This window comes from Thamnophis sirtalis, unplaced genomic scaffold (genome assembly GCF_051295495.1).
Source record: "Thamnophis sirtalis isolate CommonGarterSnake01/CBP01778 unplaced genomic scaffold, rThaSir2_p1.2 scaffold_8, whole genome shotgun sequence".
Classification (NCBI taxonomy): Eukaryota; Metazoa; Chordata; class Lepidosauria; order Squamata; family Natricidae; genus Thamnophis; species Thamnophis sirtalis.
The window spans coordinates 51,294,783-51,322,323 of record NW_028261388.1 but is presented as its reverse complement, the minus strand read 5'-3'; the positions used below and the strand labels follow the sequence as shown (position 1 = coordinate 51,322,323).

The 27,541-nt window shown below is 38.2% G+C and overlaps 1 protein-coding gene across 2 annotated transcripts in view; it reads left to right on the top strand.

Moving 5' to 3' along the window:
• RUNX1 (RUNX family transcription factor 1) overlaps window positions 1-27,541 on the top strand; it is a 92,077-nt gene that overhangs the window by 44,170 nt on the left and 20,366 nt on the right. For both annotated transcript variants that reach the window (XM_087721638.1, XM_014067320.2), the window contains one exon: window positions 11,456-11,647. In XM_087721638.1, coding sequence (XP_087577764.1) covers window positions 11,456-11,647 — 192 coding nt within the window. The remainder of the gene's footprint in view (window positions 1-11,455; window positions 11,648-27,541) is intronic.

Sequence of the window (27,541 nt, the reverse complement as noted above, 5' to 3'; positions counted from 1 at the left end):
TGGATCTACAGCAAATAGTTCAGCTATGTTTGGGCTATGGAGTCCCTTCCAACTCTGTTGTTCTGTGCTGTTCTACTCTGTACTGTTCTCTACACTACCCTATTCTACTCTATAAATAAGCCTTTATGGGAAAATGTCATACATTTGGGACATATATAGCTTTGCAGAGTTTAGTAAAATGTAAATTACCAAAACTGCCATCTTGAACCACCAACATAGCACATAAATGGTGAGATTAGGAACTCAATGGAAATTGTGGTAAAACTGGAGATGAAAGTAATTTTCTTTTAGTTTGGTTGGCCAGCTGCCCAAGATTTTATGAATCATCACCTGCATTTTCAAGAGAAATAGTTTCACCAGATTTTCTAAAATAAGTTAGTAAGAAATAATATTTTTGTATTGACAAAATAGAAAACATATTGTTCATCCCATGCATGGCAATCTAAACTATTTTTTCTTACTCATTCATCCTGTCTTTTCAATCTTGCTACTGACAGTTTGGGTTGACCATACCACTTCACCGTTGAAAATTAATACTAGTTGACTCCTTCTGTGCTGTTCATATGAAGCCAAAAAAAATAAGGGGAAGAATAACTGCCTGTATGCTGTTTGGAAATTCCTCTGACTCTGCTTTAAAAACTCTATATAGTAGCTTACTATATCTCCTTGCAGCTATAAAGAAAAAGGCAGGGAAAGGTATAATATTGCTTAAGATTAAACAGAACCATTAAAGAAATGAATAAAATTGAAGTCTTGCTTGTCTCTAATGAAGTGTTTGAACAGTGAAAAGACTGAAAATTATTTTTCTTAAACAAGCCACTCTAGACTTTAAATGTAAACACATTTATTTCAAAGAAATGAAAGGTCACTAGTTTTATCACAAGGTTATTTTGGTTCATGTTGTAAGGGTAAACATTCAAGCAAAAGAAAAATCTACTTTTCTTCCCACCATCCCATTTGTTAAGCAAAGTTTTGATGACTCAGGGCAAGCATGAGCAACGGAATAGAGGATCTTTTCATTACTAGAGTGCCTATTGATTTAACACAGTTTGGGTAGTAACTGGTTTTAACTCCTCAAAGGCAGGTTGGAAATAAAGTACTTCTGTTATGTTATTAAGGGTAGCTGTAGATATATATCTATCACAATGATTGACATCAGTGGCCCCAATGTAAAAAGACAGGGAATATATCAAATAAATAAATAAAAGATGAGGAATAGCTGTTTGTCAGCAATCTGCTGAAGGATTTCACATCAGGGAAATTGGCCTGCCTCCATAAAATTCTGCATGCTGGAATTTATTTCATGTGTTTACATGTGCACACAGATTACAGAAGGTTTTGTGTTTTCTGTATTAACTCAATCTTGTTGATGTTAGCACTACTGTTATGACTGCTGTTATGGGCATTTCTACATGGGGATTCTTTTCTAGTTTAAGAGCAGCTTCTGCTCCAAGACCTCCAAGAGCTACTCTGTATTGACACTGCTGTAAAGGAACTCTTTGCCTCCTGTTTTGTATTTTTGTTTGCTTTACAATGCTGTTGCTCTGGGGATAGAAAACTTGCTGCACCTTTCCCCTTAACTCCTGAGCTTGAATTCCTGTAAAGTCTGAACAATTCTGCATGCGCAGAACAATTTACAGTGACTGCATGTGCAGTCACTAAAAACCAAAATGGCGGTGGCCCAGCGGCAGTGAGGGAACCGGTTCAGGGGCGGACAGGCCTGGGTCACTGCCAGTTCTGTCATCCAGGCCTGAATTCCACTACTAGTTCAGCCGAACTGGGCGCAACCCACCTCTGACCCACTCAATACACCCAAAATGGTGGGTGGCTGCTGGGGTGTTGTTTTGAGTGGACAAAAATGTAAGAGGATTTTTGGTGCTATAGAACCTGCAGCTGCTTTAGTGGAACTGAGAATTTGGCTCCTTGTTCTCTGCAGTTCAAGTTAGCGTCGATAAAACAAACAGCTTTTCAAAGTTTAGGAAAAGAAAATGGTGGTGTGGAAATTCTTACTGGCAATAAACCGGTAATGTTATGGATGATATAGTACTTTGCTGATATAAAATATGTAGCATTTTGGCTAATAGTCTGCAGGGAGAAGTCCAGAATGGATTATTAGAGTTTGGATGGAGAGCAAAGCTTGTAGGTCTGCCTGGAATTTTATTTCGCCGGATGGTTTCTAAGAGAAGGAGGAAAATGCAATTAGACAGGTCTGCTCCCCCACCCCTTTTTTAATGTGTGTAGTACTGAGTTTGGGAGCTCTCCAAGAAGAGAGGGGGACCATACTCTGAACACTGGAAACAGGATAGATAGAAGCTGAAAAGGAAACAATTTTCTTCAGATGGAATTTTAGTATTGTTAACAGATTGCTTTTTATAGTCTTTTTTATTTTTGTAGCTATACAGTTAGTGAGTAGAATAAGGTGATACAACATATACTTAAATTTGATTAGTATTAATATTTGCTTTAGGTAAAATCTTTTACGTATATGAAGAGAGAGGAATTTTGGAAATTAGTTTAACTGTCAAGTGAATATATGTTTTTAGACATTTCCAAGGCCTACTAACACAACTTTGATTTAAGTGAATGTGCAACTTTTATTTTACTGAATCAGTTGGCTATTTGTTGTAAAATGTTACAGCCCAACTCTTCTCCAAGACCTCAGGGTAGCTTAATGGGCTTCTCCCTCCATTTAATCCTTGCAACAGCAACCCTTGAATTAGATCAAACTGAGAAAAAGTAGCACTCAAGTATCTTAATCACTACATTTACATGAGACATTCTTTTTGGATTTCATAAACTGAATAAGCATTTTTATTTTTCAGAATACCTAATTTGTGGGGGAGTGTCAGCCTCTGCTTTGCTTGCTTGTTTTTGGCTTCCATGGAAATGGGGGGAGGGCATGGTATTTGGGATGGGAATAATTAGTACAGGAGGATTTGTCAAATAGGGAGTTTTGTTCTCATCATCATCTGCGCATGCTGATGGCCAATGTTTGGATCTGGTCAAGGCCAAACCTCCTGCATGCCAACCTGATGATGCTACTTGGAGATGCAACCCTCATGACACCTAAGGGAGATGCAGATTGGGCAATGGGGTGGGGGGTTGTTGGAAGGAGGGGGCTGGGCAAAAGTTTGATATGTATGATTTCGCACTTTTCTGCCTCAGACCTTGCTTTACTTCACTGCTATCTATTCATAACCAGTAAAAGTACTTTTAATTCCACAACTATTGGACTAAGAGGTTTCTCTCTTGGTTACTGAGGGAGGCATGCTCGACATTAAGCAAGGTCTGTTTTCACACTCATCCTGGAGCTAACACCTTCCAAGGGGAGTGCAATAAAAACCCAAACCTCCAAAGAAATGTCCAATCTAGGCAGTTGCCAGGAGGACAAATGGCTGGCTGCAGGAGACTCATGCCCTTTGGAGACAGAGCATATGGCGGAACTGAATTTGGAGGAAAGATTTGTTTGCTCTAGGTGGTCGTTGGGAATGGGGCAGAAATATGAGCCTGAGGAAATTCCTGCCGGAGTTACCACCAGCCGACGCCGGCGACCTACAGCTGCCTGGCAGGAAGCTGAAGAGGATGATCTCATGATGTCCCATGCTATGAAACTCTTCCAAGAGGCATGGGAGAAGTGTCATTTTTGTGAGAGCCAGGCTGAGAAGGAAGCTGATTTTCCTGATCAAGAAGAAAAGCGTGAGGAGGACCAATCTCATCCTGGGGGGCGGGTCTGGGGGCAGACAATGGAGCTGATCAGAATGGGAGAGCCCCAGAAGCAGCAGCAGCAGCAGCCACACGAGCCCCTCCAAGGGGGAGAGGGCCCCCCGCAGACACCGAATGGCAAAAGTTCTTCCTCTTGGCATGAAATTTGGAGGTGACTCCAAGGAACTAGGATTTTTCCTGGTCTTGGTCTGGAATTTCATGCAACAGTTTGGAGAAGATCTCCCCAATGAAGAAGCCAAGATGAGAGTGGTGACTATGGCATTGGAAAATAAGGCGGCAGCCTGGATGGTCACTTTGCATAATGATGACTCCCCCCCCCTGCTGAGGAACTACAATGCATTTATGGCCACTCTGAGGACCCGCTAGCCCAGCGTAAGGCGAGAAACAAAATGAAAACTTACTCAGGGAAGAAGTCTGGTAGCTGATTGCATTCAAGAGTTTCGTGAGCTATCGGTATACATGTGGGAATGGTCTGAGGAGGCTTTAATGGAGAGTTTTATGGATGGCTTGAACAAGGATATATACCAGAACTGTGTTAACAGAGGGGCCCACACAACCTACAACGTTGGTACGAGTTGGCAGCAGATGTTGAGATTGACCTCGCCAGGGATAAATACAGGGAAGATGTGAGAAAGGTAAAAGTCCCCCTCCCACCCTTCCAAGAGGAAAGGCTTGGTCCGCAAGCAAGCCCCGGTCTACTGCTTGTTTCTGTTGTGGAAAGGAGGGGCACTGTGCAGCTAGCTGCCACTCAAAAATTGGCCTGAAACCCACTGCTGTGGGTGGGAGGAAACCAGACAAACAACCGGGGAAATGAAAGGACACCACTATGAAAGGGGTGGAACCTGTTGAAGATTTCCCGCCCAGCCAAGGGGAAGAAGAACCCTCCTTTCTTTCTGGAGAAAGTGAAGCTGACTCCAATGACAACCATTTGGTAAGTCCACGAGTGGGCCCCATGACCATGCCAGTAGAACTTAAAATGCCCTCTACTGGTACCCAAGAGAAAATGCTAGCCCTCTTGGATTCTGGATGCACACGTTGCGTAATTAGCCCGGAAGTGGTGGAGAAAATGGGATTGACACTGAGAACTTTGAAAACGCCCATTGCTTTTTGTGGGGGGGGGGGGGCTTCCCATTTTGTAACGGAACCAGTGGAAATGTGGATGGGGAATCACCAAGAAACTTTGAGTTTCAGCATTGCCCCAGGGATGGATCGGCCCCTCATACTGGGATTACCCTGGCTATGTAAATGGAACCCTTATGTGAATTAGAGAAAAGGGTGGCTATGCATCTGTTCTGCTAAACCCCCAGAGGGGAAGGGGAGGGTCTCCCACATAGCTAAGGCTGAACCAAACCTAGCAGTTGCAGCACACACAAAATTGAAGGGGAGGAGAAAATCCTTAAGGAATATTGGGACCTCAAGGAAGTTTTCAGTGAAAAGCCTTCCAACAAATTGCCTCCCACACACACACTACTGATTACAAGATCGAGATCATCCCAGGAGAAAAACTCCCCAAATCCCATATTTACTTGATGACCCCATGTGAAATGGAGGAATTGCCCAAGTTTATTGACAAAAACTTAACAAGGGGTTTCATACAACCAGCTAGGCCACGGGTGGCCGCATCTGTATTGTTCAAAGAAAAGAAAGATGGCTCCTTTCGTTTATGTGTGAATTACAAAAACCTGAATGGAATTTGCTTGGAAAATGTATACCCTCTGACACTAATGAAGGGTATGTTAGCCCATTTGGGGAAGGGGAAGATTTTTACGATGTTGGACCTAAGGGAGGCCTACTACAGAGTCAGAACCAAAGAAGGGGATGAGTGGAAAACTGCTTTCAACTGCTCTTTGGGATGCTTCGAATTCAGGGTACTCGTGTTTGGTCTGCAGGGGGCGCCAGCAGTTTTCATGCAATTAATAAATGAAGTTTTGCATGAGCATCTGTAAAAGGGTGTGTTAGTCTATCTTGCTGACATCCTTATCTACATGGAAACACGTGAGGAACACATGACTTTGGTCGCTCAGTCCTCAAGAAACTCCAAGCCGCTGAACTTTATGCCAAATTGTCTAAATGTGAATTTCATCAGGAGAAGATCGATTACCTGGAATATTGTATTTCCCACAAAGGCATCAAGATGGAGTCAGCGAAAGCCCAGGTCATTACTGATTGGCACCTCCTTGCACCCGCAAGCAATTGAAAAGTTTTCTGGGATTTGCAAATTTTTATCGTCAATTTATTCCCTCGTTCACTAGCATTGCTCTGCCCATTACAAATCTTCTAAAATCAAAAGGAGAAGCAAAACCTAGGCTGGGGAAACCTTTGAACTGGAGTGTCAAGCTGCTTTCGAGAAATTAAAGCGACTCTTTGCAGCAGAACCGATTTTGAAACACCCTGATATGGATGCACCATTTGTGGTACAGGCTGATGCCAGTGATGTGGTGGTGGGAGCGGTATTGCTTCAAACAAACACTGAGGGTAAATTGCTACCGTGTGCTTACACCTCCCGTAAGCTTACACAGACAGAAAGGAGATGGGCCATATGGGAGAAGGAAGCTTTTTGCTGTCAGATGGGCTTTGATGACATGGCAACATTTCCTAGAGGGGGCAAAACACCCTTTTGAGATATGGACTGATCATAAAAAATTAGAAACGTTGAAAATCCCACCTAAACTGTCACCTAAACAAGTGCGTTGGGCACATCACTTCAACTGGTTCAATTTTACCCTGAAATACATCCTGGGTGGGGGGAGAACTTTATGGCTGATGTCTTGTCTAGGCTTCCCCAGTAAAACAGCACTAAACTGAGCGTGGTTCATCCGGTCATCCCAGCTAAGAATCTGGCCACACCAATGGTTACTAGAAGCCAAAACCTTGTTGACTTGGATGTGACTACGGACCTAATGAACAAACTCAAGGAGGGCCTTGAATCCGATGACTGGTTCAAGAAATATTCTGATGAATGCACCATGAAGGATGGACTGGCTTGGGTGGGGGCTAAATTGTATGTTCCTACTACCCTGAAACCGGTCGTCCTTCAATGGGCCCATGATTCAAGAATGGCGGGCCATTTTGGATTTGTAAAGACTTTGCAGTTGATTAAGAGGCAGTTTTGGTGGCCTTCATTGAAAAAAGACGTTGAGTCCTACATAGTCAGTTGTCCCGCCTTTGCGACCGTAAAAAGACCATCTAGAAACCCCAGGGTCTCCTCCAAAGTGTTGCCCATCCTGGAGCCCCATGGAAGGAGATATCAATGGATTTTATTGTCGAATTACCAGAAAGTCTAGGATATACCGTTATTTGGGTTATCACCTATTTGTTTTCCAAACAGGTTCATTTTGTGCCTTGCTCCAAGATCCCATCAGCGAAGTCGTTGGCTAAATTGTTTATTTCACATGTATATAGATTACATGGTGTACCTGAACGCATAATTTTAGACAGAGGAGGTTCAATTCACCTCCCTCTTTTGAAAAGAATTCCTGAAATTGATTGGCTCCGCCCAAGGGCTATGCTCCGCCCACCATCCTCAGGCTAATGGAGCTTATGAATGGACTAACTCGGTTTTGGAGCAGTACCTCCGATATTTCATCAGTTATCAACAGGATAATTGGGCTGAACTTTTAGCACATGCAGAGGTGGCGTACAATAATTCTGTTCACAGCAGTACCAGCATGACCCCTTTCAAAGTTGTGTTTGGTCAAGACTTTGTACCGATTCCTGAATTGCCTCAAGAAAAACCACAAATTTTGTCTTTATCTGACTGGATTGATCAACTTTGGAAATTTTGGCCCATGACCCGCAAATCATTGGATGCAGCTCATGAGGCTCACAAAAACAGGCGGATAAGAAACGGACTGAACCGAGAGTACAAAGTTGGGGATAGGGTGTTTTTATCCACTAATTTCCTGCAAACCACCCAAAAATTGAAGAAGCTGGGCCCAAAGTATGTAGAACCGTTCCCCATTGTGAAAATCATAAATCCTGTATTGGTAAAATTGGAGTTAACAAAGACCCTTAGAAGAATTTATCCTGTGTTTCATGTGAATTTGTTAAAACCCGAACACACTTCTTCTTTTCATTCGCCTCAACCTTCACCTTCGGTCCCTCTTCTTATTGAGGGAGAGCAATATTTTGAGGTTAAAGAAATGTTGGACTCCAGAAAACATAGGGGTCGCATTCAGTATTTGGTATCCTGGAAACATTTTCCCCCTTCTCAGGCGGAATAGGTTGAAAAATCTCATATTAGAGCTCAGACTTTTAAGGAAATTCTACTCCAGTTATCCTTGATTTAATATATTCTTGTTTTGTATTGTTGTTTTCCTTTTCTCTTTTTCTGCAGGGGTGATATTTCTCTTGAAGGAGGGCTGGATGTCAGCCTCTGCTTTGCTTGCTTGCTTTCGGCTGCCATGGAAATGGGGAGGAGGGCATGGTATTTGAGATGGGAATAATTAGTACAGGAGGATTTGTCAACCAGGGAGTTTTGTTCTCACCATCGTCTGCACATGCTGATGGCCGATGTTTGGACCCGGTCAAGGCCAACCGTCCTGCATACCAACCTGATGATGGACTTGGAGATGCAACCCACATGACACCTAAGGGAGATGCAAATTGGGCAATGGGGTGGGGGTTGTTGGAGGGAGGGGGCTGGGCAAAAGTTTGATATGTATGATTTTGTGCTTTTCTATCTCAGACCTTACTTTACTTCACTATTCATAACCAGTAAAAGTACTTTTAATTCCACAACTATTGGACTAAGAGGTTTCTTTCTTGGTTACTGAGGGAGGCATGCTTGACAGGGAGTAGATTAGTTTAGAATGTAATTTTGGATTTCAGACTGTTATTTTAAAAAACAAAGTTCTGTAATGTATATATTGCAGAATATGTCATTATCACAATTGTCTTAAATTGAATTCTCATTATTTTTACCAACAAATCCAGTGGAATCAGGCTATGGCAAACTAGCTGCAAAAAAAAAAAAAGCAAATGAAAGTGGAGATGACATTATCTATGTAACCACTAGGAACTGAGTTCAAAGGATACTTCACTGCTTTATATGACTTTTTAATAGTATTGTTTCTATATCTAGATTGCTATTTAAAAGAAAATATTTTACCCTTGCAAACTGAAGAAAAATTAGTAAGCACTGAAAGGATAGTAACAAGGTACTACAATCAGAAGTGAGTTGCTCCCTGTTCAGCCCGGATTGGGCAAACCGGTAGTGGCAGTGGTGGGAGGGGTTCCACCACAAAAGCGCGTAGGACAAAAGCGCGCTCGACAAAAGCGCGCTGTGACGTCATCACAGCGCGACGAAAAAGTTCAAAAAATGTAAAAATAAAGCGAAAACCTTACCCTAAGCCCCCCAAACCTAACCCTAAAGCTAACCCTAAACCTAACTCTTAACCTAACCCTAAACCTAACCCTAAACCTAACCGTTAAAGTAACGAAAAACCTAACGCTAACCCTTAACCTAACGCTAACGCTAACGCTCTAAAGCTAACCCTAACCCTTAACCTAACCCTAACCCTAACCCTAACCCTTACCTTTATGTGAATCGGCTTGCTTTAATTTAATTTTTATTAATTTTTATTTGAATTTTTCGATCTTTTTCGTCGCGCTGTGATGACGTCAAAGGCGCGATTTTGTCGATCGCGCTTTTGCCGTCCGCGCTTTTGACGGGTCACAGGTGGGAGGCTCTGCCCACCTGCCCAGACGGTTCTGTGCATGCACATTACTGTAAAATCTTCATTCGCTTCCCACTCCAGGGGAAGGATACTGTAAAATCTCCATTCCCACCCCACTCCAGGGGAAGGTTCCTGCAAAATCCCCATTTCCTCCCAATCAGCTGGGACTTGGGAGGTAGCAAATAGATGAGGGCGGGGCCAGTCAGAAGTGGTGTTTACTGGTCCTCTGAACTACTCAAAAGTTCTGCTACCGCTTCTCCAGAACTGGTTAGAATCTGCTGAATACCACCTCTCATCAATACATATATCACATTTATACACTTTACTTGCACAGACATAGGACCCTTGTGAAAAATGTTGTCAAGAAGTCCATTAGAAGTGCTTCATGTTTTTAAAAATATCTTAACGTTATCTTAACTACTGTGTATTCTATGCTGGGTATGCTCCACGTGTTGTATGGATGACTGCAGACAGACAGAAGGAGAGAGGGTATGTACAAGCTAGGAAATAGAAACCAAACAATATCAGGTTATGTATGCCTTTCAAAAGTTAGCACGGGTAATAAACTCTGTATTGTTGTATTTTTTTATTTTTTATTAAAGTACTTACTATCTTATTTTTAACTAAGGTACTTACTAACTTATTTTTTATTTTTAACCATGAGTATATGTACACAACTTGTACATTAATAAAGATATTTACATTCAGACAATTATATGAAGAACCCAAATCTTGAGTTAAAATTCCGATTTGTGTTTCTGGATATGCTATACATAATGAAGATGATTTCCATTTGAACTCCAAAATTAACAGAAGAAAAGGTTGTCTCTGGGCTGTTTTTTGTTTTTTTTTACAAGAGCAATAGGGAAGTTGTATAAATTAATGGATGCAATATTAAATTCATTTCCAGTTCTGGATATGTCCTGCTTTCCTTTCATTCCAGAAATAATTGATAGCTCATTATAATGCTATCTCTGGCAGACTGTGCCAAAGAGTCTGGCAGAACAAAGAAGAGATACATTGCTCAAATTTGGAACTTCAGCACAAGCTGTAAAATTTAATTTCAATTACTAGACATTGCTTTTAAGTACATTTTTCTCAATTTTGCTAAATTCTTATCTTCATGAAAACGTGTTTTTGTGTTTTTGTGTTTTTGTGTTTTTGTGTTTTTGTGTTTTTGTGTTTTTGTGTTTTTGTGTTTTTGTGTTTTTGTGTTTGTGTGTGTGTGTGTGTGTGTGTGTGTGTGTGTGTGTGTGTGAGAAAGAATAGCTCTATTGGGTTAAAAAATTCTGAAACCCTAATGAAGGTTTAGATTTTTGCAACCCAGACCTGCGGAATATGTTTAACTTTTACAGATAATTGTTTGCAGTCTTAAATCTGAATTAAAAATCTAATGGGCAAAAGAATGAAATAAAATGAATTTATTTCACATGAATCAGCAAGATTCTTGATGTTTTCCATGATGTTTTCTTGAGCTTCACAAAAAACCTGAATGTGACTTATCTCTTGGAAGTACAGTAGTAGTCTTCCCCAGCTACCCTGATGAAGATTAATAACTGTGAGAAATACATTTAAAACAGAATGGTATGGAATAAAAAAATAATGCCAGACAAGAATCCCATATATATTACTTTATGTCTTTAATGTTTAGCAAAGACTAAATAAATTAATAGAGAGGATAAGAGATGAAAGTCTCATACTTCACATGACAATTTACTATCTTTTTAATCACAAAATGCCTATTATCACCTGATAAGTACGTGTGTGTAGTCTTTGTTAGACCCTTTATAATGTACAGTGTGAGTTGAGTTATGTATGCATTTATCTGTAGGATCAAGTTTTCTACTCCAATCCAGCTTAAATTAGTTTTACTTCCATTGAAATGTAGGATGTTAGTTAGACTGTTTGATATCATGCCTATGTAATGTGGAACAGACCATTGGTTTTCTGAGTGCTGTAATGGATAATTATATACAGCTTCAGGTTGTGTATGTCAATAAGACAATTTCTGTAAATATCATTTTCTCTCTCCACCCACAATGTTTCCATAATAGGACATCGTCAGAAACTAGATGAGCAGACAAAGACCGGAAGTTTGTCCTTTTCAGAGCGCCTGAGTGAACTGGAACAGTTGCGTCGCACAGCTATAAGGGTTAGCCCACATCATCCAGCCCCGGCACCTAACCCAAGAGCTTCCTTGAACCACACAACTGCTTTTAATCCTCAACCTCAGAGTCAGATTCAGGGTAAGCATTCCAAATTCCAATTCCAATCACCAGTTCCAAATTCTCTTTAAAAGGCTGTTTCACTTCAGAAAGATCTGGAGTGATCAAATATTTGTTTCAAGCATTTGTACATAAAAGGAAGTTAATGTTTTTACTTTTAATATAGTAGCTCAACAGTGTTATTTTTAATTAATTCAATATTTTGAGGATTATTTTTATAAAAACAAAATATTTCTAAATAAAAAGGTGAGTATTCATATCATAGATTGCATTGTTTTAAGAATAGTAACAGACAGACAAGATATTCACATATTGTTTTACATATATTTTACTGAATTCAAAGGTGATCCCATACTCTCATGGTCATCCTTATGATTCAATGGCATATTATTTTAGATTATGGGTGTAGATTTTTATCTTCCCATGTACAAATAATGGAGGCATGTCTATAGATTTGCATTGGGGGGAAGTTCACAGTGGCTGTGAAATATATATATTGGGCATTTCTCTTAAACTTCAGGAGTGGTCTTTAGAGCATAATTTGTTTGTAAACAGGGATTAATCTGAAGATTCACATCTAGACTTTCTCAGTGCTATACTCTTTGGTTTACAATCTGCTTTATTTCAGAATGCTTCAGAAGAACTATGAATTCTTTCAAAACATTTTCTTTGGTTTGGAAAGTGTCATCCTTAATGGATACGTGCCAATTAATATTTTATTTTTGTTCATTTAGAATGTATATTTAAAGGTATTCCATTTTAATGGAAGAAATAAATTTGAATTTATAAAGAACCGGTACATTCGCTGTACATTTGAGTTTCCTTCAAAAAAACATACATTTTTTGCTACTTAGTTTCTGGATTGCAACTTGCTTTGTTTGTAGTAATATGCAAGCATAATTTGCGAAGGTAATATGCAGTAAAAGCAAAAATGTTTGATCAAAGAACCTGTGGTGCTCCAGTTGTTGCTAAATATCACTCATCAATTTTATTCAGCATAGTGAATGATGAGGGATACTTGGAATTATAGTTCAAAATATAAGGAGAACCAGATATTTTTTTTACTCTTGATCAAATCAATCACTTTCTTGCTGTACTATGCCAACAGCTTAATTTCAGTTGTATTTATCTGACAGTTAAAATCCACCGATGTTATTGAAATTTACTCCTCTATAAATCTGGTGAAAATCTGATATGCTTTAATAACAAAACTCATTTTCTAGTTTTTTATTATGTTCTATATCTAAGAATATATTCATATATTATCTAGCTATTGTCTTTGCAATCAGGTTTTCCCTGAAGCTATAGTAATGTATAAAAATTAAAATATTTATAGAATAGCAATTTTAAAACTTTAAATAGATGAATAAATATGTTACATAACCTAATATTGAATTTGTAATTTGCAGAGTTATTAAACATATACATGATTAACAAATTTGTAATAAGGATAGCATGTTTTTTACAAAAATGAAAGGAACAAGATTCATCCTTTGACACAGAAAAAATTATATTGGTTTAGTTTTGTACCAGTTCATAAAAATAGGTAGAGAATATTGAACTGAAGTATGGGGAAGAACACACTGAAAAACAGAAGGCCTCTTTTCTGGGGACTAGGAATCTACCTCTGATCATTAGATAAAAATCAGTGTTGGCACATTTGCTGTATTGGATAATATAGAATACTGATAGGACTCTGACTTATCTGTCCTAACCTCTTTTGACTGTCACGGGTCTGCAAGAACCCTACACCAAACATAGGCTGCTGTGATCTGCAGTCATTATGGTAAATGGGTATACTGGTAAATGGTACATGGCTATACTATAATAACTATAGGTGCAGCCATTTGTCAGAATTTGCATCCCCCCACCTTCTTGTCTGCTCAAAAAGTGATGAGTTCACAGAACTAAAATCAAGTTAAATTACTAGCTTAGTAATCACAGGTTTAATTAAACCAGAATTCACTTCGTCTTTGCCTATGTGGACTGAAGGGAAGATACAATAGCTTTCTCAATAGTCTTTTGATCTTGCACATCAAAGACCTAGCAAGCAAAAGCCAGTTGTCCTGTTCAACTTCAACTCTGCTACCTGACTGAGCTGGAAGAGGAAACAAGTGAAAGCAGTATGTTGCCTTATCCAACAGGTCCCTGATCTCATGAATCAGCTGATCCTTGGCATCAGAGATGGCATTTTGAAAGAGCTGTTCTCTTCTGTCACTTGCCTTCTGTGCACCTGTACAGGAAAGAAGTTGTCATACCAATAGGATTCATGTTCACCTTAATGACACCATGAGAATAATATCTGGAACCCTTAAGTCCACGCTGCTTTCATGGCTCTTCTTTCTAACATTGCCCCTCCTGATCTCAGGTGACAAGAACAGGCAGTCCAAGAGTGGTATAAGATAAATATGCTATCAACTCCTGGAGATTTTCCAATACATAAAATAGGTATAAAAATATGTACTCTCTACCTCTCACCAGGCTTAAGTCTAGGAAACCAATTTGGGATAACATAGTCTTACGATCTAGATGAAGAATGTTGATTAAGATGGACAATTTTTAATAATCATAACCAAACAGATTACACAGATCCAACAAAACAATTTCTAGGAAGGCAGTTTCCCTGATTTAATTAGAGTTTCATCTTAATTTAATATTTTATCTCCTATATTGTATCATCCACATATATCTATCTATCTATCTATCCATCCATCCATCCATCCTTCCTTCCTTCCTTCCTTCCTTCCTTCTTTCTTTCTTTCTTTCTTTCTTTCTGCTGATACTTTATTTAAACTAAATTTGTATATCAGTGATTGCATGACCTCTATAGATGCCATACACTAAATAAATAAATAACTTTATTTATAGTTGTTAAGCCTTCCAGCTAATGAGGGCAGATGAGGTTGCATAGCATAGAGGGATGGAGAGACTTCTGACTTTCCCATAAACCCACCATGAGGTTAGTATTCCTCCTCCCCCACTCTCCTCCTCCTGGTTAGATGGCTGGACTGATCCAAATTAATACAGATACAGATGAACAGAGTTGGAAGGGACCTTGCAGGTCATCTAGTCCACTCCCCCATCCAGCAGACCCTACACCATTTGAACACTGCTATCATGTCTTCCCTGGTCCTTTTCTTCACTAGATTAGCCATGCCCAGTTCCCTCAACCTTTCATTGTATGTTTTAGCTTCCTGTCCCCTAATTATTTTCATTCCTCTTCTCTGCACTCTTTCTAGAGTCTCAACATCTTTCTTATTGTGTTGTGATCAAAACTGGATACAGTACTCTAGGTGAGGTCTTACTAAGGCTTTATCGAGTGGTATTGGTATCTCCCTTGATCTTAATTGTATCCCTCTGTTAATGCAACTTCTCTTCAAAACCAGACTGGTTATTCCCCCACTTTCCAGCCTGCCCTGCCCTAGAGGACAGGTCTAGGGACTATACCAAGACATGCTTAATCTAGTCTAAACTTCTCAATGGACCAGGAATCTTCTGATTACAAGCTGACAAAGTGGTTAGTTATATATGCCAATGTGTATTGTTGGCAAAAACTATATCAGAATAACACTTTCACACTAAACTAGCTAGCATCTAGAAGAGACTGGGAATAACATGAAAGAACATTGTAAGATATAGCAGAACAAAGAGGAATATTTGTGCCATGGTTGGTTATAAGTGCAGAAAGATCTTATGAGAGTGTATTACTTGCTTTTTAATCTTTTTCTTCTGGTCTTTCACAAGCTGGGAAACTGATACCACAAAATGTAAAAAAAAACTTTGGATTTCTAACAGGTTTAGTTTAGTTTTATTATAAAAATAGGCTCATGCAGCTTAATAACCAGATATTGCTGACTTCCACAAATACAATTCATTTTGTACATAGGAGGACATGTTTCTCTGTATTTAGAAATTTAAAGACTATAGCTTCACAGAGGAGAAAGAAAATTAGTATCCTTGCTTATGAAATAGATTTTTAACATTTACTAGCTTACAAACAACTACACGGATCAGGAAAAATAGTAATTTGTCTTATTAAAAAAGGGCTATGAAGATATTGGTGTAAATTAGATTACTTACTCTGGGGTAATAATAATCTTTCATGGATGCTCCAACTATTTTATATTTGTTTTGTTTATGGATGTTATGTTTGTGTATGGAATAGGTCAGCAAGTTTAACTGAATGACAGTGATACAGAATCCAGCCTAAAGTACTCTATAAAAAACTGGATTAATTATATGCTTTGCTTTTATTTCAGACATAAATATTACTCTGATACTGGAGAGAAAGAGATAGAGCATTTTCTAAGCTCCAAAATCATTTTTTAAATCTATTATTCCAGCGCTTCCTTTTTAAATAAATGTTTGTCATTTTTTTACATGAAGAAAGTGAACTGAAAATATATCCAACTAACAACCTACTGACTTTAAGAATAAGTACATTAAACAACTCCTCCCTACCCTGTTATGTTAAATGAATTTTAATCCCTAGTTCTTTTTATTGTAAAGGAATGTAAAGGGATAAACCAAACCTTTTGTAAGGAGTGTTGACTCAAAAAATCCTGCCAGAACTTCCACAAGAAGAACTAAAATGGCATTTTACTAAAAGAATAAGGTGATTATTTGTTGATCACTTTATTAGAAAAAGAGGAAAGTTTATACTTATATTTTTCTTGTTTCCTTCCAGGTGTAAAAAGCTTTGTTTAAGAGATGTTTTCAAGGTCTTTGCTATCATATTTTTTTGTTGAAAACATCCATCTTTATCATAGTTTTCATGAACTGAAGGACCATGCTGGCATAAAGAAATTTTTAAAAGTATTGTTACCATAGTCTGATAGACTTAGATATTTTAACTTTGAAATCTGTTTGGATCTTATAGAAATGGTTAATACCAGTGTTTTAAGGATATAGTGACATTTAGTCCAGACTTCTCGTAACTAATCTTTTCAAGATAAAATATTGTGGTGATAGAGTTTAACCAATGTTGACTGACCTCTGAAAGCTAAGGAGAGTTGGACTTAGTTAGTACTTAGTATTTAGTCCATGATGAGAGACCAAAAGGAAATCCCACAGGGAAGCTAGACTAGAGTGTTGATAAGCAACCCAGAAGAAGCTAATGGCAAATTACATTCATACTGTTGCCAAGAAAACCACATTGGCATGTTGATAAAGTCATTTCAATTAAAAAATATATTAACTTTTTCCCAAAATAAATTGTAAATTAATTCCTGTCAGCAGCAACTACTCCCCCACCTTTTTAGACTGTGTTTGTTGCTAGGGTTTCATCTTTCTCTTATGTCTTATGGGTGGTTATGAGCCACTGCTATTAGTGGATTTACTTACTTAAAAGTATTTATAGCTTTCCTTTTATCCAAAGGATCTTACCGAAGATTACAATTCATGTTAAAATTGTGTATTAAAATAGTACTTCCTTAGATGTCTTATGAATCTGGATGCCTTCCAGATGGCGTTTGAGAATTTTCCTAGCAATCTGGTAGACTTTACTCACTAAGTGCCTGTTGACCTCTAGAATTACAAAACCACCCAGATATTTGGCATGTTGCTCTGAAGCAGCTTTTGTCAGAAGATCTTGGGAAATTCCTTGATTTACTAAGGACCCCCCAGAGATGAAGCAATTGAAGTGATATGTGGATTGCCAATGGAGTTAGACAAGAGAATCTGACTCAACTCAATGTAATAAGGGCATTTTAGTACTTCTCCACCCTTATTGCATCATCAAATTATTGTACAGCAACATTCTTCAGTGTGGTCTGCTTCCTGTTGGGAGTGATTGAGAAAGCTGACCATCAGGCCATGGGAACTTTTCCCAGCCAGGGGTGGGATTTGGAGGTTCTCCAAACCAGCCATAACGTTAGCTATGGGTTCTCCTGAACCCAGGTGAACCCATAGCAGCCCACCTCTGATTGAATATTATCTGAAACATCTTTGAGCATGTGTATAGTTTCCTTTCAGTGATGAACCTTGATACCTGTGACTTGGATCAATGGATCCAGTTCCTTCAGTTGTCTGGGGCAATATAAATGCCTGTATTCAAAAAATCTTTAAGGGACAAAGTGATGCTGATCATCTTGAAGGAAGAGTGAGCATTCCTTCCTCAAGAGGCCTTCCCTGGACTTGACTTTGTCTATACTATACACGTTGCCATCCCTCTTGCAAATGTTTTATATCTTCAACTATGTTAACTTCTAGGTCAGTGTTTCTCAACCTTAAGATATATGGACATTGAAGTAAATAACTTGATTGGTTGGGGAATTCTGGGAGTTAAAGTCCACAGGTCTTAAAGTTTCTAAGGCTGAGAAACACCGTTCTATGCTATTTTCAAGAGTTGGGAATTGGATTTTTTTCCCAATGATCTTGCTTCCTTCTGAGCAGGACATTCTAGTCGATGAAGGAAGAGACATTAGTTTAATGTTCTCTTGTCGAGTGCCCTAACATTCATTCCTTTTTAAAATATTTGTATGAAACTACTGTATAAGGTCACCCCTTCCCTACATGTATCCCTGTATCTTCCCTACACTGAAGATTATCTCTGATTGAGCCAGAGATAATATGGAGATCTTGATGCCTGGAGGCTGTTTTGTGAACTATATGGGACAAACTAAGTTGACAAGACCATGCTACTAGATGTTCAGAACAACAATTAGTCAACAATGGTTTTAAATTTGTACAACATTGGACCTCTCCTGAAGGAACATGTTTATCTCTTGTGGATTTCCCTAGCCCAGGGGTCCCTAATCCCCAGTCCATGGACAGTGGCTGGTCTGCGGTCCATTGGGAACCAGGCCATGCAAAGCAGCGGGTGAATCCATGAAGCTCCATTTGCGCAAGTGGCAGGTGTGTGTGTGAAAAAATACCTTTCCCTCTTCATCACCACAGCTGCTTGTCCATGGAGTCGGAAAGATGGGGACTGTTGCCCTAGCCTTAAAGCTACTGCTGGATAGGCAAGAGGAAGCCATGGCACCATGATTAGCTGATGCACTAGTTGCCTTAGCTGATGCACCAGTTTTTGGCAATACTTATTTATACCCAAATAATCCCATATTAATACAGTGTAATTGAGGCTGTCTGTAAGGACCATTCAAAACTGCAGTTGCAGTTGCAACTGCAGCTGTATATTTATTAATGACTAGCTGAATACCCATGCACTGCTATGAAACTATGTGATCAGACTTGATAAATTGACACATACAGCTTGAAAATTAATGAGTAGTTACAATCGACCTCTCCTCTCCCCTTCCTCCCTCAGACTTGCCCCATAGAGGCCTCTCTTATCCCCTTCTCTTCCTCAGTCTGGCCCCATTGATCCTCTATCCCCTTCTTTCCCTCAGGCTTGCCCCACAGAGGCGTCTCTTATCTTATCCCCTTCTCTCCCTCAGTCTAATTCCTTAGCATCAGAGCATTTTCAGGTGGAGAGGGGGAGTAGAATGTCTAAACTGCCAGCCTACAGGCTGGATGAGCCACATGCTGGCCACGCCCACACCCAAGCAACAGTTGGAACAGAGTTCTTTTCAGGTGGGAAGTGGGAGTAGAACATCTAACATCTTAGCATCAGAGCATGTAATAATAATATAAGAAGAACTGAAGTGGTGCAGTGGTTAGAGTACAGTACTGCAGGCTATTTCAGCTGACTGCTAGCTGACTTCAGCAGTTCAAATCTCACCGGCTCAAGGTTGACTCAGTCTTCCATCTTCCGAGGTGGGTAAAATGAGGATCCAGATTGTTGGCGACAATATGCTGACTCTGTAAACCACTTAGAGAGGGCTGTAAAAGTACTATGAAGCCTATATACGTCTAAATGCTATTGCTATTGCTATAAGAAATATTAATGATCTTATGGTCATTTCAAAAAATCCTTTCTTAGCAAGCATCTAGAAGCCAAGAGGAACATATGTGCCAAATTTCAAGTTTGTAGGCTTTACAGTTCTGGAGATTTTGTGGTGCTGTGTAGGTGGTATTTCACTTTTATATATATATATATTAAAAGTGTCCATCATGTTGATGTTCATCTATAAAATTTTCTATAATTTGGCTTATAGGTATCTTCAGGACTATCACCTCCAAATAGAATTGATACATCCAGTAAGTTGTTTGTGGTAGAAGATAGTAGCAGTTATCCATTTATAGGGAGTTTGGGGCTAAAATCAGTGCTTTTCTGTGATAATCCAAACTAGTAGTTTACTAAAACTGTACTCTCCAGAGAAAATGTATGGAACAGTGTATTGTTGCTATCTGTGTTTTGGTGGTGATTGGTTGAAATATTCTTTATGACTTTTATGTTCATGTTGGTAACATCTTTTTTGTCTTTATGATGTTAACTACCAGGAGGATTCACTGATCATGGCATTATACAAAACTAATAAATATGAAAATAAAACAAATGAAATAAAATCATAAAACCAAGTGAAAATAAATGTTAATACACATTATTCTGTTAGATGTGTATGAGACATTAAAAATGGATTGCATCCTTGAAATTCTTCCCTCAACTTGCATTTGTTGCTTTTAGAAATTAGGGCACAGCAAGGATCAAAGTAGCATTGTCATAGCTATGCTTCATGCTCCTGATACTTGTGGAAAATCATGCTTCTTGGAAACCACCATAGTCTTTCCATTGACACAATCATTTCCCTCATTGGAACAAGACAGGGGAAATCTTTTCTAATCCTCTAAATGTCTTCAAACTTTGGTCTGGGAGATTAAAACTGCTAACTCATAGGAAGAAAAATTGTAGATGGGAAAGAGAAAGAGAGAAAATACTGTGATCTGAACAGACCGCCATTCATGCAACATTGGATTTTGTCCAGTGACACCTATTCAGAATGTTGCAGAGGTTGTTTATTATTTGTTAATAAACAATAAAATCCTCAAAAAGATTCCTTCCAGCTGCTTTCTGTCACTACAATCATTGTGTAGAACTTTTAATTAACTAGCAAATAGTAATCATCACTTTCAATGTGTTTGTGTTATGAACAATTTGTGAACAATTTTTGTACATGTTTACAAGCTATTAAACGTGAACTAATGTGGGGAGAGATAAGCAAGCATGTCTCTTGTTGCAGGTAGAACACTTAAATCCAAAGAAACATATTCAGGAAAATTGAATTAGAAAAAAACTCCTTGCTCATGCACTTTTGCTCTTAGATATTCTGATATAGTCTGACGTATGCTTTTCACAGGGAACTCTGTTTTCTTCTTAGGCATATACATTGTATCAGCTAGAGCTGGGGTATCAAACTCAAGACCCACAGGCCAGATCCAGTCTGTGGGGTGCTTAAATCTGGCCCATGGGGCTGAACTGGAAAGGAGTAGCCCATGGTGCCTCTGCCAGCAAAAAATGGGCCGTGTGGGGCCTCCACGCAGCCCGTTTTTGGCCAGCAGAGAACTGCAGGAGGACTGGATTGGACTGGATTAAAATTATGTGGCCTCAAGTAAGTGCCTGATCAGCATAGAAAACAAACATTCTATGTTAATACTACAGTTTAATGCCAGATTTTACATACTGTAGGTCCATTTAATCTTAATAGAAATTGACAGACATTTCTATTTATTATCCTGGAAATTTACCTCTGCTGTTAGATCTTGTATCATCATGTTATTTATGCTATTGTATATTTATTATTAGTTGAATAATAAAAATACAATAGTATAATGAGCTTTTCTGGCTGGAAAAGCAATTGACTATTAAACAATAGGGTATAAATTTAGAACTAAAAAGTTTAGTGGGTATGAAGAATAAATAATAAATGTTTGCCAGTAATGTCTGGTAGAAGAGATAGGAAAATGGTATAGTAAAGAACTGTGGAAAGAAAGAGGAGAAGGGAAAATGCATCCTGAGCCCATGTCAAGCGCCCTCCCTGACCTTGCCCACTCCAGCCATGCCCACCATGCCCGTGCCCACCCCCAGCCACACACATACACACCCTGGCGCTCTGAGGTCAAACACATACCTAACACATCAATATAACTTCTGAACTTTATGACCCTATTTTGAATATCTCTCTCTGTCTCTCTGTCTCTCTCTCTCCCTCCCTCCCTCCCTCTCTCTCTCTCTCTCTCTCTCTCTCTCACACACACACACACACACACACAAATAATTCTGTAAAGTAAAAATCATGAAACTATCCCTAATGCTATACCATGTGACTAGGAGAGTGTTCCTTGACAATAAAATTATCTTTAGAAACATGAGGGAAAGGATGTATTTCTCAGTTTCATTAGCGGTCAGTCTATTCACATCAATTTATAATTTGATGGTTACCTTGTGTTTGCTGTTCCTGTTACCTGACATTTGCCAGTAATTTGGACTATACTAAATTTCAGTGGGATATAATTGAGCTCAACCCTGGATTTCAGATCTAATGGTATCACTGCTCAATCAGTTTCTCTCTTATTGAACACACACACATTCATTCATTCATTCAATTTAGTGGCTGCCAAACTCCAAGCTTACAACATAAACAAGGATAACAATAGAAACAATTTAGCTAATTGGTTTTTTTGTCATAGTGTGATAAAGGCAACTATCCAAGAAAGAACCGCAATGGATGAATTTGTGAATAGGAATAAAGCAAAAAACCTAAATAAACCACATGATGTCTGGGAGACAACTCTAGAGAACAGATTTGCTAACTTTCTATGGATATGGAATCATTTACTGCATAGAAGAGAAAAGTTCTGCATGTTCCGTGTGCATGGAAATAACCATAAAACACTTCTGTCGTATTTAGACCACATTAGATCATGTAATCAGAGTGTCTGAAAATAATGTTTTTTTGCCACCTAGCAGAACATTTCAAGGTTAGTAAAACTGGACAAATAAAAATAGCCCTACCACTGAGAGAATGAGATGCTTACCATACATTAAGCAAAATGAGTTTATTTTAAATACTTTTTATCCCCAAATCATCTTGAAGGCTTGGGAAAGGAAACAACCAGATCTGCAAAGCTAGCCAAATATGACATGATCAGCATAAAGGTGAATTAAGTACTCAAAGCATTTGTTATATGTGTTATTTTAATAATCCTTACAACAACAATTCTATGGAATAGAATTAGTGAGTGTAAAATACAATATTAGAATGGGAGTTTAGTTAAGAGAGATAGGCTTGTCTAAGACCTCCTAGTCAGATTGTTTCTTTAAAAAACTTAAAAGCATATAATTTATTTTCTTAGCCAATATGTTATCTAAAATAACCATTCCAGATTAAAATCTACACATACAGTATTACCAAATGTAACAAAGAAAGTTAATTTTAATCACCACTCCATTACTTGCTTGCTTGCTGACTTGCTCAATTGGACATAGCTTTTTCTTGAAGAAATTGCTAGAATGCAGCCTTGAAAAAAGTGAAAGTAGGATTCAAAACAGGTATTCCTCTGTTCTTTTCAAACCCAAAATTTGCAACAGTTTACCCCAAAGGGAAATCATCTGTCTTGTTTTGTTCGCTCTTTTCAACTCCCACCCCAGTGAAGACAAAGGTGGCTATAGTTTCTTCTTACTTATTCCAACACTTCAGACTTGATTGGAAATATAGTCTAATGAACGCCCTTGGAACACACTGCAAAAATCTAAACTTCTGCAGGAAGCTAATAGGATTACCTTGGCCCACTTGTTAACCCACAGCATATGACTGATATAAAGTTAAAAAAAATAGTCACTGTATTATGGTAGACATGGTGGTGGAGAACTCCTTGGAGGAAGGAAGCAGGGAGGAATATATAGAATATATTATTCAGTGCAGAGATGCTTCAGTACAAACTAGAAAAAGCATGTGAAGTTTACTTGCAGTATAAAGATAACCTGAAATGTTGTATTTCTTATACAGGACTGCAGACATACTCAAAGGGGTTTGGACACATCAGAACAGAGATCTTGTGCCAGCATTATTAATCTTTTTCATTGGCTTTTGAAGCATCACTGGCTATGAATAAGTCAGTTGTTATGAAGATTAAAGGTGCAGGTTGCAAAACTCTGGTAAATAAAATCTCTCATCATTTTTACTGACAAATCTAGTTTCTCCCTATAGTTTTTTTTAAAAAATCACTATAATCCCCTTCTTTGGCAGAACAATTCATTGTTTGATAACGGAGCTCATATTACCTCCCATGGTAAATACAACAAAAATAACTTTAAAAATGCCTTACCTTAAAAGCAAACACTAGTTTGATACACATTCAGTGACATGCATATCTTTAGTTATATGGGATATAGTCCAAAAAAAACCTCACCCCAGCTTATGAGTTCTGTGGCCTCTGTAATATCTTAGATTTCTTTAGTTTCTAAAAGCAACCAGGAGCTGCACTTCATGATGATCGCCAGGACCATTGGAAGTGCTGTTCAAGGAAAACACGAAAAAGTCAAATTTTCTCATTGTTTCACTTAAGAAGATGTTTCCAAAGGATCTGTCTGGATTGAGGCCAATAGAGTGAATAAACACAGTCTTTACAGTATTCCATTCTATTATAGCTCCTATTATCCCCAACTAATACTATGAGAATTATAGACCAATGTATTTGGAGAGTATAAAGAAAGAAAAGATGAATTCAAGCAGATGGATTTCATTTTTTTCCAGAAATGTGGACAAAGAAATCTTATATTACTTATCCCAAAATAATTCTCCTTGACTCAATTTTGCTTACATCTTGAGTAGATATGTACAAGATTGTGTGTTAAACATAGACTTGCTATAGCAAAAACTATCTTTAGCCCCAATTTGCATTTCCCCCTCTAGCATATTTCCCACAGTTGCAGTTTTTGGATTTCTTTTTTAATCAAGGTTGATCCATTGATTGCAACAGGAATAGACCAACCAACTTGCCATCTGAGTCTGACATAGTGGACTTAGAGAGTTACCCAGCAGGCTTTCATGTCTAAAGAGCAATTAAAACTCTGCTTCCTGGTTTCTAGCCTGATTGATAAGTAATGTAACTATGAATGTTGGTTCACCAATTAAGGACTGATGACTTAAAAATAATTACAGAATACTTAGTCAATTATGATTTGTATATTACCGTAAATAATATGTGATATCCTTTTATCCGAGTAGGTAGTTTATGTGACTTCCTTTTATCTGAGTAGGTATTTTGGTTTAGTAAAAGCTTGAAAAGTTGACAGGATTTATATATTTTGAGATTTCATCACATCATATCACATTTCAACCCAGATCATGTATGTTAGGTGGGAAGTTATATATATTGAACAAATAAATGAAAATATTTAAAATGGACATGAAATTTAGCTGTTTTGGAAAGAATTCAGTGCATCCCAAAAAGTTTTATTTTGAACAGTCTTAAACATCATATTGTATAGAAAATGTTTGTTTTTACTCCCCACCACCACCACAGAGGTTGTACAAATCTTGGTTCCATATAGAAATATTTCTGGTGATTTACTTCTTAATTAAAATTGTGTAGGAGATTCTGCTGGAAATTATAGCTGTGAGGAGGGATGATGAGTTATAAGGGAAAGGGAATCTTACCTGTTGCAGTCCTGATCTAATATTAGAGACACTAATATTGTTACTGATATTGTTTCTTTGGGAGGGAGGGAGAGAAGGAAGGGAGGGAGGGAGGAAGAAAGGAAGGAAGGAATTAGTTGTAGATATGCTTAATCATACATATAGTTTTATATTGTATAAACCAGTAGTGGGATTCACTTATCTTCACTACTGGTTTGCAAATGTGAGCGCACTTGCACACACACTTGCTTCACTTGTGCGTGCCACCTTATGTGCATGTGCAGAAAGTCACGCATTATATCAGGGCAGTGGGGCGGAGCCTCTCACAGCCGCCACTACTGGTTCACCCGGAACCAGCTGAATACCACCTCTATGAACTCTTACTCTCTAATCTCTGTTGTTTTAAAAAAACATGATCCAGAGTTTGTAGCAGCCCATGTGGCCTTGTAGTTATTTGCATAGGGAAAAGAGGAAGAGGCAAGTGACAAAATGTATGAGAAAAACCCTTCCCCTTCCTGGTACACATTTGCAAAATACAAATAATAGTGTTTGCACCTTGATGTCATGATGAACATTTTGGCATCATTACGTCATGTATATATGTATGTATTTATGATAGAGAGGCTTTTGTATAACTTCTGAATAGATAAAAGACAAATTGAAATAGTGCCACATACAAAAAATCAGGTATGAACAAAAATATGATATTTTATACATGAAAGTTGTTGGAAAGGTTTTTCTATATAAAAGATTTTTTATGAACAATGATATACATTGTGCTACGAGCATTGTGAAACCATTCCAGCTGTCATTGGGAATGGTGATTATTCCCAGATGGAGCATTTTGACATTAAAGTTGAATGAAGTTCAAAATAGGTGGATGGAAAGCCAAAGCAAGAGTGATTTTGGGGACACATATTTTTGTTCAAGTGGATCTCTGTCTGCGTTAGGAAGAAGCAAGGCAAGAAGTCAACTGGTAGTTTACCATCTGCTGATATATAATTGATGTCTGTCTCCAAAACTGTTAGAGCCAGACTGGGGCTGGCACTTCTCTACAGGCCTCAAAAACAAAGCTGATTCTGTGACTTAAATTGCAAATTAGTCATAAGATCTGTTGTAAAATATCTGTTTTTAAAAAACTTGAGATTAAATTGCAAATTTGTCATAAGATCTGTTATTAAATATGTTTTTTAACTTAAAACAGCTGACTACAGTAAAAGAAAGTTGTAATGGAATTATAATGAAACCATGTAGTTGAGTTCCGATAATGGAAGAAAGGAGAATGTCTCTCTGTGTGTAACAGAGCTATACAAGGCGTTCAAAGGACCACTCCACTTCACAAAGCATGTTGGTGTAAGCATAGTGTTCTCCTTGAAGGGCTAAGGCAGCTGCAGCTCATGCAGAGCTCAGTGCGGCTGCTTCAAAGCCTTTGCCTAGTTATGTTGCATATGCAAGTGCTTGCAGAGTCAATACTTCTAGGGCTGTCAACAAAGCAACTGAGCAGGTGCAGACAAGTAGAGATGACCTTCTGGAGAATATGGGTGCTTCATAGTGCCTCAGTGTCTTCAAGAGGGCTTCTTTATGCATGCTAACCCTTTGGAATGATTCACATTGTTCTGGTATGTCATCAAAATATATTTGTTAGATTTTTATCATTAGGTCTAATTTATTTAAATATACTGTATAGTCCAAATATATTTGCTTTGGCTTATAAACTGTAGAAGATTATAGAGATGATAGACAGACAGACCAACCACACATACTCACACATTCAGCCACACCCACACATCTTTATATATCTCCTTTCACCTTTCATAGATTGTAACCTGCTTACATGCCTCCATATGTATATGACACTTTCTTGCTACTTGCATTCTTGAATCTCATGTCATGAAACCACACAGCTGTGGGCATGTTATTCTGCTATTGGGAAAGACAGGAATCACCTCTTTCACTGGAGAAAGTGACAACAAATAACCTGATAAATTGGAGAACTAGTAACAGCAACAAATGCAATAGTAACACGATGTCAGGATTTGAAAACTGAAACTGAAAGACTTTGGAAGAGAAAAGAGTATGTATGAATATTAATTTAAGCTCTGTAAGTCACAATTTAACCAGGCTTGATACTACTGCCGTTCCAGAAAACCATCTTGCCTAGAACATCCTACAAACTACAGCAATATATTTCCATGATTCCTCTAAACTCTTGATAAGAACCTGGATTATCAGGAAATGCTCATTCTAAGAATTGTATTCATTGAATTAATTAATGATGAACAAGATTAATTTTTCAGAGTTTATGGAGACCAATCTCTCAAACTTTGAGTTAAAGAAAAGAAAAGAAAATTTTGGGAGGTGTATATGCATGTTTAATTATTTCCATATTTATACAAAGTCCAGATCTCATTGCTTTTTTCTATCCTGAAGAAACAAA